This window comes from Lagopus muta, chromosome 7 (genome assembly GCF_023343835.1).
Source record: "Lagopus muta isolate bLagMut1 chromosome 7, bLagMut1 primary, whole genome shotgun sequence".
NCBI lineage: Eukaryota > Metazoa > Chordata > Aves > Galliformes > Phasianidae > Lagopus > Lagopus muta.
In genome coordinates, this window is record NC_064439.1 from 48,759,538 (window position 1) to 48,774,953 (window position 15,416).

The 15,416-nt window shown below is 38.8% G+C and overlaps 1 protein-coding gene across 1 annotated transcript in view; it reads left to right on the forward strand.

The window, feature by feature from the left end:
- Nucleotides 1–3,410: 3,410 nt before the first annotated feature.
- Nucleotides 3,411–15,416, forward strand: part of POU6F2 (POU class 6 homeobox 2) — a 303,094-nt gene continuing 291,088 nt past the window's right edge. The window contains exon 1 of the mRNA XM_048951249.1: nt 3,411–3,515. Coding sequence (XP_048807206.1) covers nt 3,411–3,515 — 105 coding nt within the window. The remainder of the gene's footprint in view (nt 3,516–15,416) is intronic.

Here is a 15,416-nt window from a genome sequence, read left to right on the forward strand (position 1 = left end):
GCCAAGAATTGCAGTTTTTGAAGCAGAGAACATAAGCAATTATAAATAAGGAGCAGAACAAGAATAAATGTGTGTTTTAACACATTTTAATTAGGAAGTAATTGGACTTTGCATTGCTGCATAATTTTAAATCTTGCCTTTCTTACCTAGGAAATACACATTCTCCTGGAAGAAAGAAGAGACACTGTTATACACAATCATACAGTTTTCACAAGTTCCCAGCTTTGTACTTGAGAGACTGAATCAATCACGTGATTGTAATTATTAAAATATTAAAGTACTACTTCAATATTCTTATTATTTCTGTTAGACAGGAGATGCATACTGCAAATGTCTGCCCTTAGAAAAAAATCAAGAGTCTGAAGAAGAGCAAGAAGTCAGTGTCACCAGGGGCCACCACTTTTCCTGGATTTCAGAGATCCAGCACATGGAAAGATGGGCCCCTTTGAACTTGTATTTTCATAAATTAAGTCATAATTAAGCCTTGCCCATCCATAAATCTTTCATTGCCCCTTTCATTGTGCCAGTGCTGCTGTGGCACATAGGAAGGTCAACATGCTCTAGCATCACAACTGTCTTCCTCTTGGTTATTCTGAAGAAGATCCACCAAAAAAGGTTTCAAAGGAGACAGGAACTCTCTGCTAGGGGTGGGGATGCAATAACTGACATCCTATCTCAAATTGGCAATGTAAGAGCGAGCGCAGCCTGCTGAGCTCCTCTCTGAGCTCTGCTCACCAATGCAGCCACCTCATTCCTCCACCTTTTTGATGGCTGGGAGTGGAACACCCAAAGGATGAGATATGCCAGTGATTGATGCACAGGCCCTTGTGTTTTGTGTTTTTGATTGGCATTTCCCAGGAAATAGTGGTAAAAGCAGTGACAGCACAGGTTCTCCTGTGAGGAAGGAGCTCCTTCAGCCTTGTGTGAGTGTGAGCAAGAGGCTGCCCTGTTTGTTGGTGCACAAGGTGCAGCAGGCCTGAGTGTGTGCAGGTCTTTCATATGCAGCACTGTGCTTGTTTGGTTGCTACAAGATGTGTCTGCGCCAGCGTCTTTGCTAATTAAAAATCCACAGAAGTAATTGTGAGGTTGGGTTGCTCAGGGAAGAGAAAGACATTTGAAATATGTTTATATGTCCATAGCCATTCAACAAGGATCCTCTTTGGAAAGCAACTCTAAAATAAACATCGTTTAATCCTGCTTTCTGACTCCTGTGGAGTATCTCCCTTCACTGTGCCTGTTTTTGTTAAGACAGCCAAGGAAGTCTCCTCTACTCACTCTCCCATTTACCGACTGTATTTGGACTGTATGTGATGTCATGGGTATTGATTGTGGCCTTCACAAGGCTGCCTGTTTTTTCCACAGAATTGTCCCCAGGGATGAAAAAACACCAAATCCTCAGCAGACCAAAAGGCAGCCCAAGATATTCATTCAGTGTATTTACTTCCATGAGCAAGAAGCAGATAAGATTTCAGCACAAATGGTGCATTTTAATTATGTTTATAAGTGAAACGCAGAGCAGATGTTGGAAGCACTGTTTCAAATAGTCCTCCCTCCACCCACAGGCAGAGTTTCAGTGTTAATATTGCATTTCTCTTTAAACAGTGCTTGGTTTGAAAAGCTTTTAAGGCTAAAATGTCTTGGCCCAGGAGCACTTCTGGCTCACTGTGCATCAGAGCATGACTTCTTTTCTTTTTTCTGATTTTTGAAATACTTATCAAAACTTCCTTTCTCAACTTTTTCCTTAAACAAACAAACAACTAACCAAACAAAAGCATTAGAAGAATGGAAGATAAGATATATAGACCCTTTCCACCTCAGTCCCCTCAGAATAGATGCTCCCTCCTTTACCTGTGTGCACATGCCCACACACACATGCATACATGTTCCACATACATATATGTTCCATACCCACACATACATATATGTTCCATTATTTTCTATGCACTGCTGCATGCTGGATCTTAAAATTACATTGTAAGAACTATGAGATGCTGTGCCTACTATTAATATTGATATTCTCACATTTCTTCATCTATCGCATGGTCAGATCAATATTATCAATGCTGTTAAGATCAATATTATCAATGTTGTTAAAAAAAGAGATACTAACTTCAAAACATTGCCAGGATCTTACTTAAAATGGAAGATGTGCATTATATGATGCCCAGAGACAAGGCTGCTTTTTTTCTGCATTTTTGCTCCTGGCAGTCTTTGAAAATCAACTTTTTTGCACTGATGCCACAAATGCAATTTTAGGAGGGCGAAAAGACACGGCTAATGTTTATACGGAGACGTGATGCAGCAAAAATGACGTGGGCTGTTATTCTAACCTACTGCCAGGGGACTGCATTGATCTTCGAAGGGTTAAAGTGCTACCGGGTTACATTAATGTCACCCTTCAGCAATCACTGGCCAATAACATATCAGCAATCAATGCCGTGGCGTGTTGTTCACGACACTCCGTTTGTGGAGACAAGTGGCTGATGTATTTTGACAATAAGAAAAAAAGTAGTCTCGGAAATTCTTGCAAATCTTAACTCAGAGGGGGAAGATGTATGAAACAAACTGCTTCCATTAGAAAAAAAATGGTAATGTTTGCCATCATAAGTAACAACATTTTATGTCAGTTCAGTGGAGCAGTGAATGAACCAAAACTCTGCTAACCTTCAAAATGGAAAGGATTCTGTAAGTAGGATTTACATAGTCTGAATATTTTATATTTTGAGTGCTCATCACATCTCGCATAAACTAATACTTAAATATATATTTCCAATAAGGAAAACATTTGACTTTCGGTGTAGTAAAGCGGAGAGGCACGTTTGGGGCTGCAAGCACTGGCACAGGATCCCAAGCCCCTGCTCCTTCATATCCTGTTGGCAATTTTCTTTCACTAAGTTCTCCTAATTTGTGCACGTATGAAAAGAAACAGCGCGAGGCACTTTGACACAAAAGAAACTTGCAGAAAAAAAAATAAAATCAGGAGCTCAAACAGCTGTAACGTAGAAATATAGAGGGGGAAATAAAAAGCAGAGGCTGTGAGAGCAGACAAGGGGTTAAAGTCCTGACCACTGTCTGCATATATAAAATTATATCACCTTATCTGAAAAGTTTAGGCTCAAAAGACAAGCCACGGCTTAAAATACCTTTTAGGATTATTAAATCTTTAGGCTGAAGATTACAGCAAGTGTTTTGTCTTTGGTGAGTAGCTGTTTGTCTCACTTTATTTACTTGGTATTGGGTATTTGTCAATGTCATTTCATATCTGCAGAAAATTCGTACGTTGTATGGAAGTATGTATGTGTGTGAGTGTGCTGAAGGTCACATGACTGTTTCATCCTATTTGGTGGAGCAGCTTGACTTTTTTTCCCTTGCTTTTGGTGATGGTTGTGAGTGCAGAAGTTGATTGACAGATGCATGCCAGAAACCCCCATTCTCCTTTTCAAAGACTACATATGATGGATTGCGATCTTTCAGCTCAGCAGGACACAGGGACCATGCAAGCTGTAATTGGTCAGGTATGGAGTCAGCCATTTCTCAACTCCCCTTTTATTTATTTTTTTTTTTCACAAGGGTCTAACCATATGATTCACATAATTCATATTTACAGTACCATCTTTCTATCTGTATCTTCAGCTACCAGTGAGTGTGGTACTGAAAGTGAGAAAGGCATAAGAACCACAATAATCCGGCCAGGGAATCACGAGTTAAACCTAAAATACCATGCTTTTCTTCCAATAAACCCGGGTTGTACTTTAGTCTGAGCTTTGCCAAATCAATCTATTTATTAATTTACCTCTGTGCTTTGTTTACATGTGCTGAAGTAGAAGAACTAAACAGTGCAAGTGTTACATTTGCTGGGGAGTTGCTTTCTATTCCTGATGCTGTTCATTATTCCTATATTGACTGTATTCCTATACTACAGGCTGTGGATTTTTTTTTTTTTCTCTTTATTTCTATATGTATATCTATTTTTTCTCCTTTTACTCCTAACCCAGATAGCGTGTGATTGAGCTTGGTGAATGTAGTAGTCTTTGCTGCTGCAGAGGGGCAGTCTGCAAATTAAACACTGCCACAATCTGAAAGGTCCAGGTGGTCTGCTCGTGCTTCCTAATGCAATCCAGCACAACAGCTTTAATAAACAGCTCTATTTAGTTCTCCCTCCCTGTATCCAGGGAAGGGAACTGGTCTGGGGCTGCTGTGATGAAATGCCAGAAGAATATCTCTCAAAGGCCTCACAAGCTGATTTTTAGAGCTTTTCCATTTTGTCGTCTTTGTCTTCCAAATGGGTCAGTGAGTCCTTCTCTTTCTGTTTTGTGATTTCTGATAAGTCTGTAGTTTTTATGTGTGTGTTTAACTGTGCTGTTTTGAGCTTAGCCGGAAGAGAGGGGAATCATTGTCTTTTCGTTTGCTTCAAATAATAACCTGGAGTGGGGACAGAAATTAAATTATTTTCTCCTGTTTACACGGAGGGCTGTTTTCCTACGAATGCAGCCAGAGTCGGAAGAGGGTGTCTGTTTTCTTTTCTCTAACAAAATCTTAAGTGCTCAACACTTTCTCATTAGCCACTGCTTTGTAAATCGGTCTCTGGCAAAGGGTATTTTTCAAACTCCCAAAAGTTTGTGGGTTTTTTTTGCATATGTTTCCAGTGTAGTGAACGCATGCTGCTGAAGTGATGGCATCGTATTTGTTTCCTATACGTTGATATAATGGTGGAAAAATACGCATCCTGTGCACTGTTTTCGACTAAATTATGGCAAAGCACAGAAGTCCCTCAAAGCACATGGTTTATTAATACCATCGTACACAGTAATGCATTTCTAGGCGGAAAATGTCAAATATGTAATACCATGTTTACCACAGGCTTCTATTGCTTTAAATATTTTAAAAATAGAAAATACATTTTTTATTAAACCCCCCCTAAACATTAACAGCTTTCTATTAGGCTGGCTTGTACCTAAAAAGTGGGGCATGTTTGTCAGCATTGCATTGCATGAAAATATGTATTTTAGAATGGGTTAATTAGCTTTTTGTGTAAACTTGTTCAGTCTTAAAGAAAAATGTTTGATGATTCTACAGCAAGTACAATAGCAAGGTTTTGTGCAGTATAGGTGACAGAAAACTCCCCTGAAACCCTGATAAATCTCAAAGCTTCTAATATCCCTTTAATGTAACTTTCTCTTTGGCATGTAAGAAAGTGTGAGCTAGCTATTTTGTATTTAAAGCCTGCTAGCTCTAGGAGAGTGATTTTGAGGCTGAAAGGCTGTGAGCATGTTGGTTTTTTGTTTTTTTTTCTGTGTGCAACATTCTGTATTTCATCAATTAAAAAAGTTCAGTGAATGCCTGGAAGAATGCTTATCAATGTTCATTGTATTACTGCATTTCATTTCCTAAGAATTTGATAACAAGAGCATACACTTAAAATACTTACATGTATTCTTTTTTTTGGTCAGCAACTTTTCTTTTTTTAATGTCAGAATTCATGCACGTTATTATTGTGCAACTTAATGTGACAGGTGTTTCAAATAGATATTTTTTAGATCTCCACATGTGCATATTTGCATGTTCTGTGTGTAATTAGGTACATCCAAAAGAGTTCATAGAAACACATAATTTTCAAGTATGTTATTGATTGCTTGTCCAGTGTTTGGTCAGTGTTAGCTGTTTGTGAAGATTAAACAAATATTTAATGATTTTTATTTTTTTTTTGGACGAAATAATTTGTATCCTGCACTTATAGAATCAAAGCATTATGTAAAACTTGGGAACAACGGAGTAACAGCACAGTTACCATTCATCACTGAAACTAGAAATGCACGTTCTTAATGTACTCTGATGGTCAACTGATAATAGAAAATGACCATCAAAAAATAAACCTCAAGCCATGCAATCTCTCTGTACTGTAAGGCTTTGTTTAATACTGATAAATAATAAAGATCTGTGCGTTTAGGATGTGTATGTTGCTAGAAGATATATTCATTTCCTGGCAGTATTGTTTTAGACAAAAGTTGAGAGTCCTTGTTAACTTTCAAACCTTGGAAATCAAAAACTTTAAATAGATGTTTATCATTTGCTCTTCTTATTTCAGAACCATATTTTTTCTCCAGATTTTAGCGAGAACTAAATTTTGTTTTGGCTAATCTTGCAGATGCAGCTTTAAATTCCATCTCATTTGCTTCTAATGGAGTGTAAGCATGCCTAATTAAAAATCCAAGCTATACATGTGTATCTATGCTCCAGCAGACATCAGAAACACTAGCAGTTATTTGTAGCTCAAACGCTCGTCTGTGTATGACACAGAAAGTAATTGCAGGAGCATGCTGATTTAAGGGCATCCTCATTGTGGATTACATGTTCATCATTAAATGCATTTTCCACTGTTTTCTTTATCCACGATTTCATCCATCTCCAAGCACCCGTGCCTGCAGTGGCTCCCACTGGTGTTGGCAATGGCTGGCACAGTGCTGCAGCCCTCCACTACCTGGCACCTGGCTGTGCTGGCTCCAAAGTGCAGAAGTGTGCCTGTACCTTCCCTCTGGACTTTCCCTCCCCCTAGCAAGCAATTAAACAGCCAAGTACTCTGAAGAGAACACTCCTTGCCTAGTGTGTCAAGATCTAGAAGCTCATTGCTCATTGTGATTTTGATTCATAACTGGAGTGCTTGGAATAAAACCCCGATCCCTGTCTGCAATAGTCTGTAGCATCCTTCCTTGCATGCTGAACAATAATACCCATTATTTCTGTAAACGTCCTTTGTTTTCATACAAGCAATTAGTTGGATTTTGTGTCACATTCTATATACATCCTGAGCCCATCTAAATCAAAAGGTAATTAAATGTATCATCTAATTATTCCAACCATGCTGTATTTTTTCTCCCCTGCATATTTTCTAAAAATCTGTGCTGCACTCTTTTCTTTTTTTTTTCTTTTTTTTTCCTTTTTTTCAGACCTGAGCTTGTGAGTGACAGGTTAGTTCATCAGCATTACAGCCCTCCTGTTTTTGTCTCATCTCATGCAGACAGGTCACCGTGTCCAATCACCCTTCTGGCTCTGCTGGCCCCGGGGGACCCAAGGCCAGCCTGCCATCTTGATCCACAGGCCTCAGGGCCTGGGCTGGCTGCACATTTCTGTGTTCACTGGTTCTTGCAAACGTAGTGTTTAAAAAAAAAGAAAAAAAAAAAAGGAGAGAGAGAGAAGAGGGGGTTAAACAAGATCTCTCTGTAAATTACGTAGCACTCTTCAAATAAGCAGGCACTTGCAATTATTGTTACAGTACTTGACTTCTCCTCCTACACACTATCGAATGCACACTATCCGAGTTTAGCAAATATTTTTAAATGGACAATGGTCTGTTTTATCTCATATTAAAAGCTATTCATGCAATGGTAAACTCATGCTCTTTGCTCAGAGAGCTTTGAACTCCAAGGCCCACTTTTGGTGAGTAATATGTTGCTATAACTAAGGTTGCTCTTCCTCCTCTGCTTTAAATCCTTGGGCTTGGGGTTCTTTTAGTTGTTTTCCCCCTCATGATTAAGGATGAAGTTCCATCTGTTGTCCGTATTGCTTTGTAACTCAGATCACTGCATATCCAGGAGCTTAATTTCTACCACAGCCAGGTGAAAATCAACTCTACAGAGTTAGTTTGTCTTGAGCCATCTTCCAGTCATTCCTCTTGTAGTAACAGAGAAGATCCTTCTCCCCTGGAAGATTCCCATCTCTAATCTACAGGAGTGCATATAACTTAGACAAGCAGAAAAGAACCATCTTACATGTAATTTTAGGACCCACTTTATAATTCAGGAAGGATATAAGCCTTTTTGTCTACAGTTTGGCACAAATCCTGTGACATGACTACATGCAGAAGTAAGGTCAGAGTAGGTGTCCCCTCGGTGCCCAGCATGGACATGCCTGTCCTTTACAGACACCAGCAGCTGCTTCCTGCACCTGGAGAAAGTAAGAGAGAGGCTTATGGACAGGTACATGCTGACTGCTGTTTCCAGTAGCAGAGACACTGTAAACAATAAGAATTGTGTTTGAAGAACTTCAAAAACATCTATTTTCTTTTTTAAATATTTATGAACAAGCTAGTACTCTGATAATGAAGCATTCCATCTCCACAGAAACGTGCTGCTTTATACACTCCCCAGCATACTGCCTCCTTAAGAATTATTATTGTAAGGATGTGCAGGAATGCAGTGGTAATATTTTACAGTATAAATATTTGTTATAGAGGAGTTCTTGTTCTTGTTAACTTAATATATGTAAATTCTTTGGTCCTAGGCCTGGATTCCAGCAAAAGAATGCATTTCTCTGTTGACTTTTCTTTTTGCAGCAGAAAAGATGGATTTTTATCATTTTCATTCATGCTTAAAAAGACTTTCCTTGTTTTCACACCGTAATCAGGTTTTAATTTAAATCGGCCCTCTAAAAACATCTTTAGCTGTTTTCCCTTATTAAATTTCTTCACTTTTTTCCATTCTGTGCTTCTCTGCTGCCTCATGTGTTAGTTCGTGGGTCAGGCCAATTAAGAAGTCAAATCTTTAAAAAGCTGTGGTTTATGCTCTGTGTATATTCACTATTATTCTAATTGTAAGAGGAAAATAATGTATGCCAGATGACCTTTAAATTGCTGGGCAAGCAACACTCGTCCAGTGATGTAGATTTTTATCTTTTGGCAATGATTTTACATTCAAGTGTCTCTGCTGTGTTTCCTAGATTGTAGACTGATAAACTAAATACCAGTCTGGGCCACTTTTGTATGTAAGGTACAGAGAAGTGACTGTGCTGAGCCTCTTATCTTCCACTGACCTGTAGCTGTAACAAGACTTTTATTTTTCTTCTCTGATCTGAACCGCAGCTCAAATGGGAGAAAATAAAAGGACAATTGAAGACAAATTGTATACAGCATTTTCAGCATTAGATGAGAGCATGGCAAAACAGTCTTGTTCCTGTCATTTACATCTCAGTGCCGTTTTCTTGCAATGCTTCTTACCCTAAAGTTGAAGAATGGCACGAAGACCAGTCCACTCTGAGCATATACTTGAAATGATGTTTCATTAACGGGACTTAAGCTTGCACTTAAAAGTTGCTCTCTTCAGTGCACACAAGATGTCTACAGCTTTGGCATCGTTAGGTTCGTCAGCAATGTCTGCTGCCGCAAGGTGCACAACACAGCACGGAGCTCAGTGGGACTCCTCACAGAAATAACACTTCGCAGGATCTGGTCCAGCTTGCCTATTGAGTAACTGTCATTGCTAATAAATATAACAAAGCCTGGTTTAAATGCCAGCTAAATAAATGCAATGCAAACTCTTCTGTAATTAGAACTGACGATTGGGATTAAAGGTAGTAATTCAAGGCCCTTGAATGTTTTTACTTTTCAGGGATGTCAGGGCTACAGGTAAATGGACTATAGCTTCGGGGTTTTTGTTTTATCGCTGGCTTTGAAACCTCTGTGATATGTAGGACTATTTCTTCAAAAGAGAAAGATTAGCTGTTGATATTTGCTACTGATTCTCTGTTGACTGGTAGTGCTGTTCCACAGGAGAGCTTTGTCTAACTGTTAGATCAAAAGAAAATTCTGAAGATCAAGAGAATGTTCTAAATTCCCAGCCACTTCTAAAAGTGGTAGTGGGAACAAGCTGAAAACAGAAGGTGGGAGGGGATACCCAAAAAGCTTTATTCCAAGCCAAACTTCCATTTTCAGTGACATAAATAATTTTTTCTTAAGCTGTTTTAAATAGATGTTATAGTTCCTAAAATAAAAAAGCCTACTACTGTTAGCAAGGAGTGGTACAGGTTGTAGTTGCCACACTTTATAACAGCAAAATTAGATCCAGACAGTTCTCAAGTACAGTCTTCCTTTTACCCATATGTGCTAACAGCCACTGGGGTCATTAACACTTGTGCATATCCTCAAAGCTGAGGAAAGATGCTTCCAGGATGCCTTGAGCTTTGATCGTACTCTCAGGTGTGGCTGCACAGCTGTCCTGTGCCCTTCGCTCATGCCAGTGAAGATTTACAGGACACTCACACTTGTTCTGATCAGAACAGGTGCTTCTGGTTTTCATGTACCACATTGTTAAAAACAAAGCAAAACAAAACAAAAATATGATCAGCGTTGCTGCAAAATCTTACCTGCAAGAATAGTTTTTGAGCCTGTTATGTTTCCAGTTAGTGTAACCTAAACTACAGGCTAAACGCAACAACCTATTCCCACTGCTAACTTTTTGCAGAGTGGGCACTGCAAAGAGAAAAAAAATGCTAGAATGGAACTTTGTGTTACCTACAGGAATGGATTCCATCAAGTAATTTTTTACTTTACACTTTTCTGGCGTTTCCAAGGCTCACAGACTCCATGCATGTTTAGAAGATGCAATCCAGTGGCCTAACTGCGCATCCAAAAATGAAACATCATAAAAGACAAAGGTGTTTTTAGTCACCCCCTGCTATGGAAACAAGAATTTCAAGCAACAGGAAATAGTGACAGTCATGTTAAGCATATTGCAGAACAGCTGGTATGAGGCTGTAGGAGACAATGCCACATCACAGTGTTGTCCTTTATGCTAAGCTTTAACATCTCGGGCTACTTTTCCGCTTACCAAGCCAACTTGTAAAACTCTAACATAGGTTTTGCTTGAGTTTCATATTTCCTGTGCAGTAGGGAGGAATATTATGGAGAAAAAAGTCTGATTTTTAGAAGGCATGTCTTTATTCCATTTATATATTTGTTAAAAAAAAAAAAAAAATAGAACACTTTCTATCCTGATCTCAAGCTTATGACTTAAAATCACATTGCTTCCCATCAGCAGCAAACTAGCATACGCTCTATGTCTTCAGATTATATCAGAAATGATTAAAAGCTGTGATTCCTTTTTTTTTTATATAAAAAACAAAGAAACGTGCTCTATCTTTACTGAATCCAGCTTTAAAAATAAAAATGGGTTAAGCATGCAAATAGCTCTGGCAGTATTTAAGGCAGACCCTTCTGACATACTGTTGGTAATGGCACAAGGTGCTGCCAAGCACTGAATGCTTCCAGAATCCTGGACTTCACACCATTTTTGCACTTTGTTCCAGCCAGGCCTGAATGTTTTCAGTGTCCCTTGAAGGAAGGATTGGGCACTGAAGCTCCCAAGGGAAAATTTTTTGTTTGGTACTTTTTCCAGCTCAGACACCGTTAATGAAGGAAAAACTGACAAGCTTCCTGTGAAAACTGCTAAGTTTCATGTGAACAAAAATAATCTTGAATAAAAGAGAATTATGCTGCTGTAGGAAGCAAACAGCTATTGCAGGAAGTCTGGCCATAAGTCTTGCCTTCCCTTCTCTGTGTCCATACCTTTCTGTGTACAAAACGTGCTTCACATCTTTGAGTGGATTATACAAAGCAGAAATGACATCTGCAAACAAGAAACTGTCAGTCTTTTGGAGGAAATGTTGAAGTTGTAGGAAATGCAAAAGTGGTTTATAATGTGGAAGAATGAAATGGAAGACATCAAACTCATATCATTATGGGGCATACTGTGGTCTTGGGAGTTGGAAAAATTTTGTTCATTAAGAGGAAGAAACCAAAACAGCTCCTAAAAACTGGATGTTCCGGCTTGGTTCTTGCTCCCTTCTTGTTGCAGTGCTGAATTCAGAACAGAGGAAGCCTAGTCTTGCAGCCAGATCTGACAAATGGTAGCAGAAGCGATGGCTTGTGTGTTGTAATGCCCATGGTCAGAAAGAAAGATAAGATTTTTCCCAAAGTTTGGATGCAACATTTACCACCTGCTCCTGCTTCTCACAAAAACAAAACAAAACAAAAAAGAAAACAAAAACCTGTAAGAGCAAAGCCTGATAGAGGAAAAACTGGAGTGCTGTAAAGCAGCACGTGAGGGTTTGTAATGGCTCTGAACACAGCTGTTTTTGTGTTTGTTTGTATTAGTGATATTGCTTATTTGAAGGGTCACAGTGAAATCATTTAAGCACACCCATGAGTGCACACCCACAGAGTCAACAGGAAAGCTCACATATTCTGTTTTAGGCAACGTGATGCTGAAGACTTGGATCTCACCTGACCACAGTGGAATTTAGACATGTATCACCAAAACAATAAGCTGGTCCTGCAGTTCAGTCAGTTAATCCCAGAGACAAGGAGTCTGTGTGTGAGGGTGTGTGGGTAGGTGAAAACCTAGAGGCTCCATCTGAGATCTCTAGGGTTAAGCAATGGACTCATTGGGCTGTGTTCTGAAAACAATACCTGGGTTTTGAATAGCCAGTCAAAAGAGGGGCTGGAGTCTGGAGTTTCTTCCCCTACGTGTATTGGTTTTGGTTTATTTTTAAATTCCTGCTGTATTCTTAGCAAAAGGGGAAATTGAAGGTTGCCCCCTAACTAGGGAATTAGGGTGACCCTGTGATGAATTTAACCCAAGAGGCACTGTGGATATTCAGCAAGCCTTTGTTCTGTTCTACTCATGTCCTTACGCCAGGCCCATCACTGTAGTTATTAGATCTCAAAGATTACATTCTTTGATCTAGTGATTTCTAAATCCTTAAACCACAGTTTATTTATTTAAAAGGTTATATCCGACATTGGATTGGATTGTAAAGTACCCTTTGACTCTTTCATGAAGGACACAGTAGAAACACATGCTGCTGAAGGACTATTTCCTTCTGACCACAAAGCACCACAGCATTTTATTGAACTAAGAACTGCACAGAGAGCTGTGCTTTTAATCTGACCAGTGTGTTGGACTTTTTTTTTAACCTTACTGTTACCACGATGTCATTCCTTTCTGTTACAACAGGCATTTATTAGGGTATGTAGGTGAATCTTAGCTACTGCTATTAAAAAACACTTGGAAAACAACAACATGCAACAACTGCACAATAACCTCACATTTTCCTAAGGAAATAAAAGCACACTAAACCTCAAACAGATGTTAAAAGTGAGTAAGTTCAAGACGTGTTCTTGGGGTCTGTTTTTGATCTGATGTTTATCAGTGTGAATCACAAGTAGCTGTGGAGCTAAACAGAGTTGCATTCAGGTAAACATGATCAACAGCAGCTAAGAAGCTTGTTCCATCAGATTCAGAAGCCCTTACATGAGCAGATTTCCCAGCGTCTTCTACACCGCTTGATTAATTAGGGGCTGTATGATGAGAGTTCCAAGCAAACCAGCAAGAAAGCACGGAAAGCAAAAGAAAGGACTTTGGAATGGGGCCCAGTGTGCTCTGTGCCCTGACTAATATTAATTGTACTGGATTCAAACTGGTCTCTTTTTTTTCCAATCAGTCCTGCAAGGCAAACTGTAAGAATTCTCATGTAATTTCCCTTAATTCTAAAGTAACCAAGACTGGAATTGGCACTTGAAAAGAAAAATCTTATTTAAAATATCAATTATTGTTTCATTCTTTAATGCTTGTGTTTGGTTATTTTTCTTTTTTGGGAAGCTTAGCCCCTGGAGATAACCTGATTCTACTTTATAGTGAGACCTCTTTATACCATCTGGCAGCACGTAACAGCTGTAAAGTGGGTGTAAAAGTCATTTATTTATGTGTACTTCTAAGTTTTTTATATTTCCAGAATGGTAAAAAAAAAACAAACACAATAGTGTAAATGGGAATTAGGCCCAAATAGATGGAACTGAATTACAAGCTTTCAGATGGAAATGGAAAAGGGATAGGCAGAAATCAGACTGTGCAAAGAGGACTGAGCCTTATTTAGCCACACGTAGACGTTCATTAACATCCACTCTGATCAGCTGAACTGGAAAAAAAAAGAAAAACAAGAGAAGTTGAAAGTGTCAGATTCTGTTTTGCCTACCATCACCTGCACTTTTGCTGGTATTAAGTAAAACGTGAAAGGGGGCAGTCAGACTACAGTAGTCAGTGCCTGATTACACAAACAAACCAAAATAAAGACTGCTTTCTCAAACAGTCAAGTTAATTACAGTTTTCATGTGAGTATATTTCCCAGCCACCACTGAACAGAACAAAAGGTTTAATCTATTACTCTCACTCTCTCCCTTTTTCTTTCTGTCTTCCTTTTGTTTTTTTAAACCCCATGGTCTTCAGTGCAGTTTGCTGCAACACTTGACAAAGATCTATGTTTCCAGAGCATTATTCTGTTAGTACGCCTGGATTAGTGAAAAAGAAAACAAATGAAATTCGTAGGAATTAATGTCACTTAAATTCCCTCTTTCTGTACCTTATGTTATGCTTGTCAGATGAACACTTCAACTCCCAGCCAAAAGGTGAAAAAAAACAGCAAACAAAGAGAGAAGTGAAACGCAGAATGACGGTGACATTAACGGGAAACATCTTAAAATGTAGACAGACTAGGGGAAAAAAAATATTTAAATAGCAATGTTTGGGTAGACCTAGGAGATCACTTAGAAATTTGCAGAAGATTCCTACTCCATTTTTTTTCATAACCCCTTCTAAATAGGTACACAGGAGGCTTAAGGGATTCTGTGAAGACATTTTTCTTCTTGCTTCCCCATTTTGTGGGAGCACAAGGGAAAAATATTGGCAGGGCTCGTAGCACCTTCTATAATTAAAGTGGCTTAGTGTTTTCCATTGGAAGACCTTTCCTGCTGCTGTTAGTATTCCCACATAATTGCTTACCTCACTTTGAAAATTTCTGAGACAATTTCAGCCCAAATACTTCAGCTGTTTATGCAGAGGCTGGGGAAATACAGCATAGTTTCGTCCATTTTAAAGATGCGCCATATCTAGAAGATAGAGAGAAAATATTCATCTGATAAGGAGTAACAGCATCGTACCTGCTGTACCTTCTCAGGTATCCTGAGACAATCCACTCATGTTTCATTATATTCCAAGCCTTTGAAACATGTAGTTGGCACGTGTTCTCTTGGCAACTCCAAACAGCCACATCCACTGAAGATTCATAGAAAACAAAAGGTGTGAAAGTAACCATGAAGTCATTGGCAAATAGACAAGGTTAGCTTAGCTGAGCCACATCTGACAAGTATTTGTCTAAGTACATCTCGAAATTCCAGCAATGCTCATTCCACAGTATCTTTATCCTGTCTATTCTGTCTTTAGCTATCTGTATTTTAACTTGTACTGTTAGAGAGTTTTCCTTACAGCAAAATTAATCTTTCTTGCCCATTTCTTTTTTCTACTTATGAATATCACACTATTTGAGCCTTTCTGAATATTGTATCTGATATGTAATGGGTTTTGGCTTCAGAAAGAAAAGAAAAAAATATTCCAGACTAAATTTCAGAAAACTTATTTGATTTTAAAGTTCTCTGGGGAGATTTGCATAATTTTTTTAAAGAGAACAGCTGGAAGAAAGAAACATAAGGACTTTTTTTGCTCTCTTTCATATGAACAATAGGTTTAAAGGTTTCAACAAAGCTGAATTTCAGTGTCAGTGAAGAATTTCATGGAGATCTTGCCATTAGGACT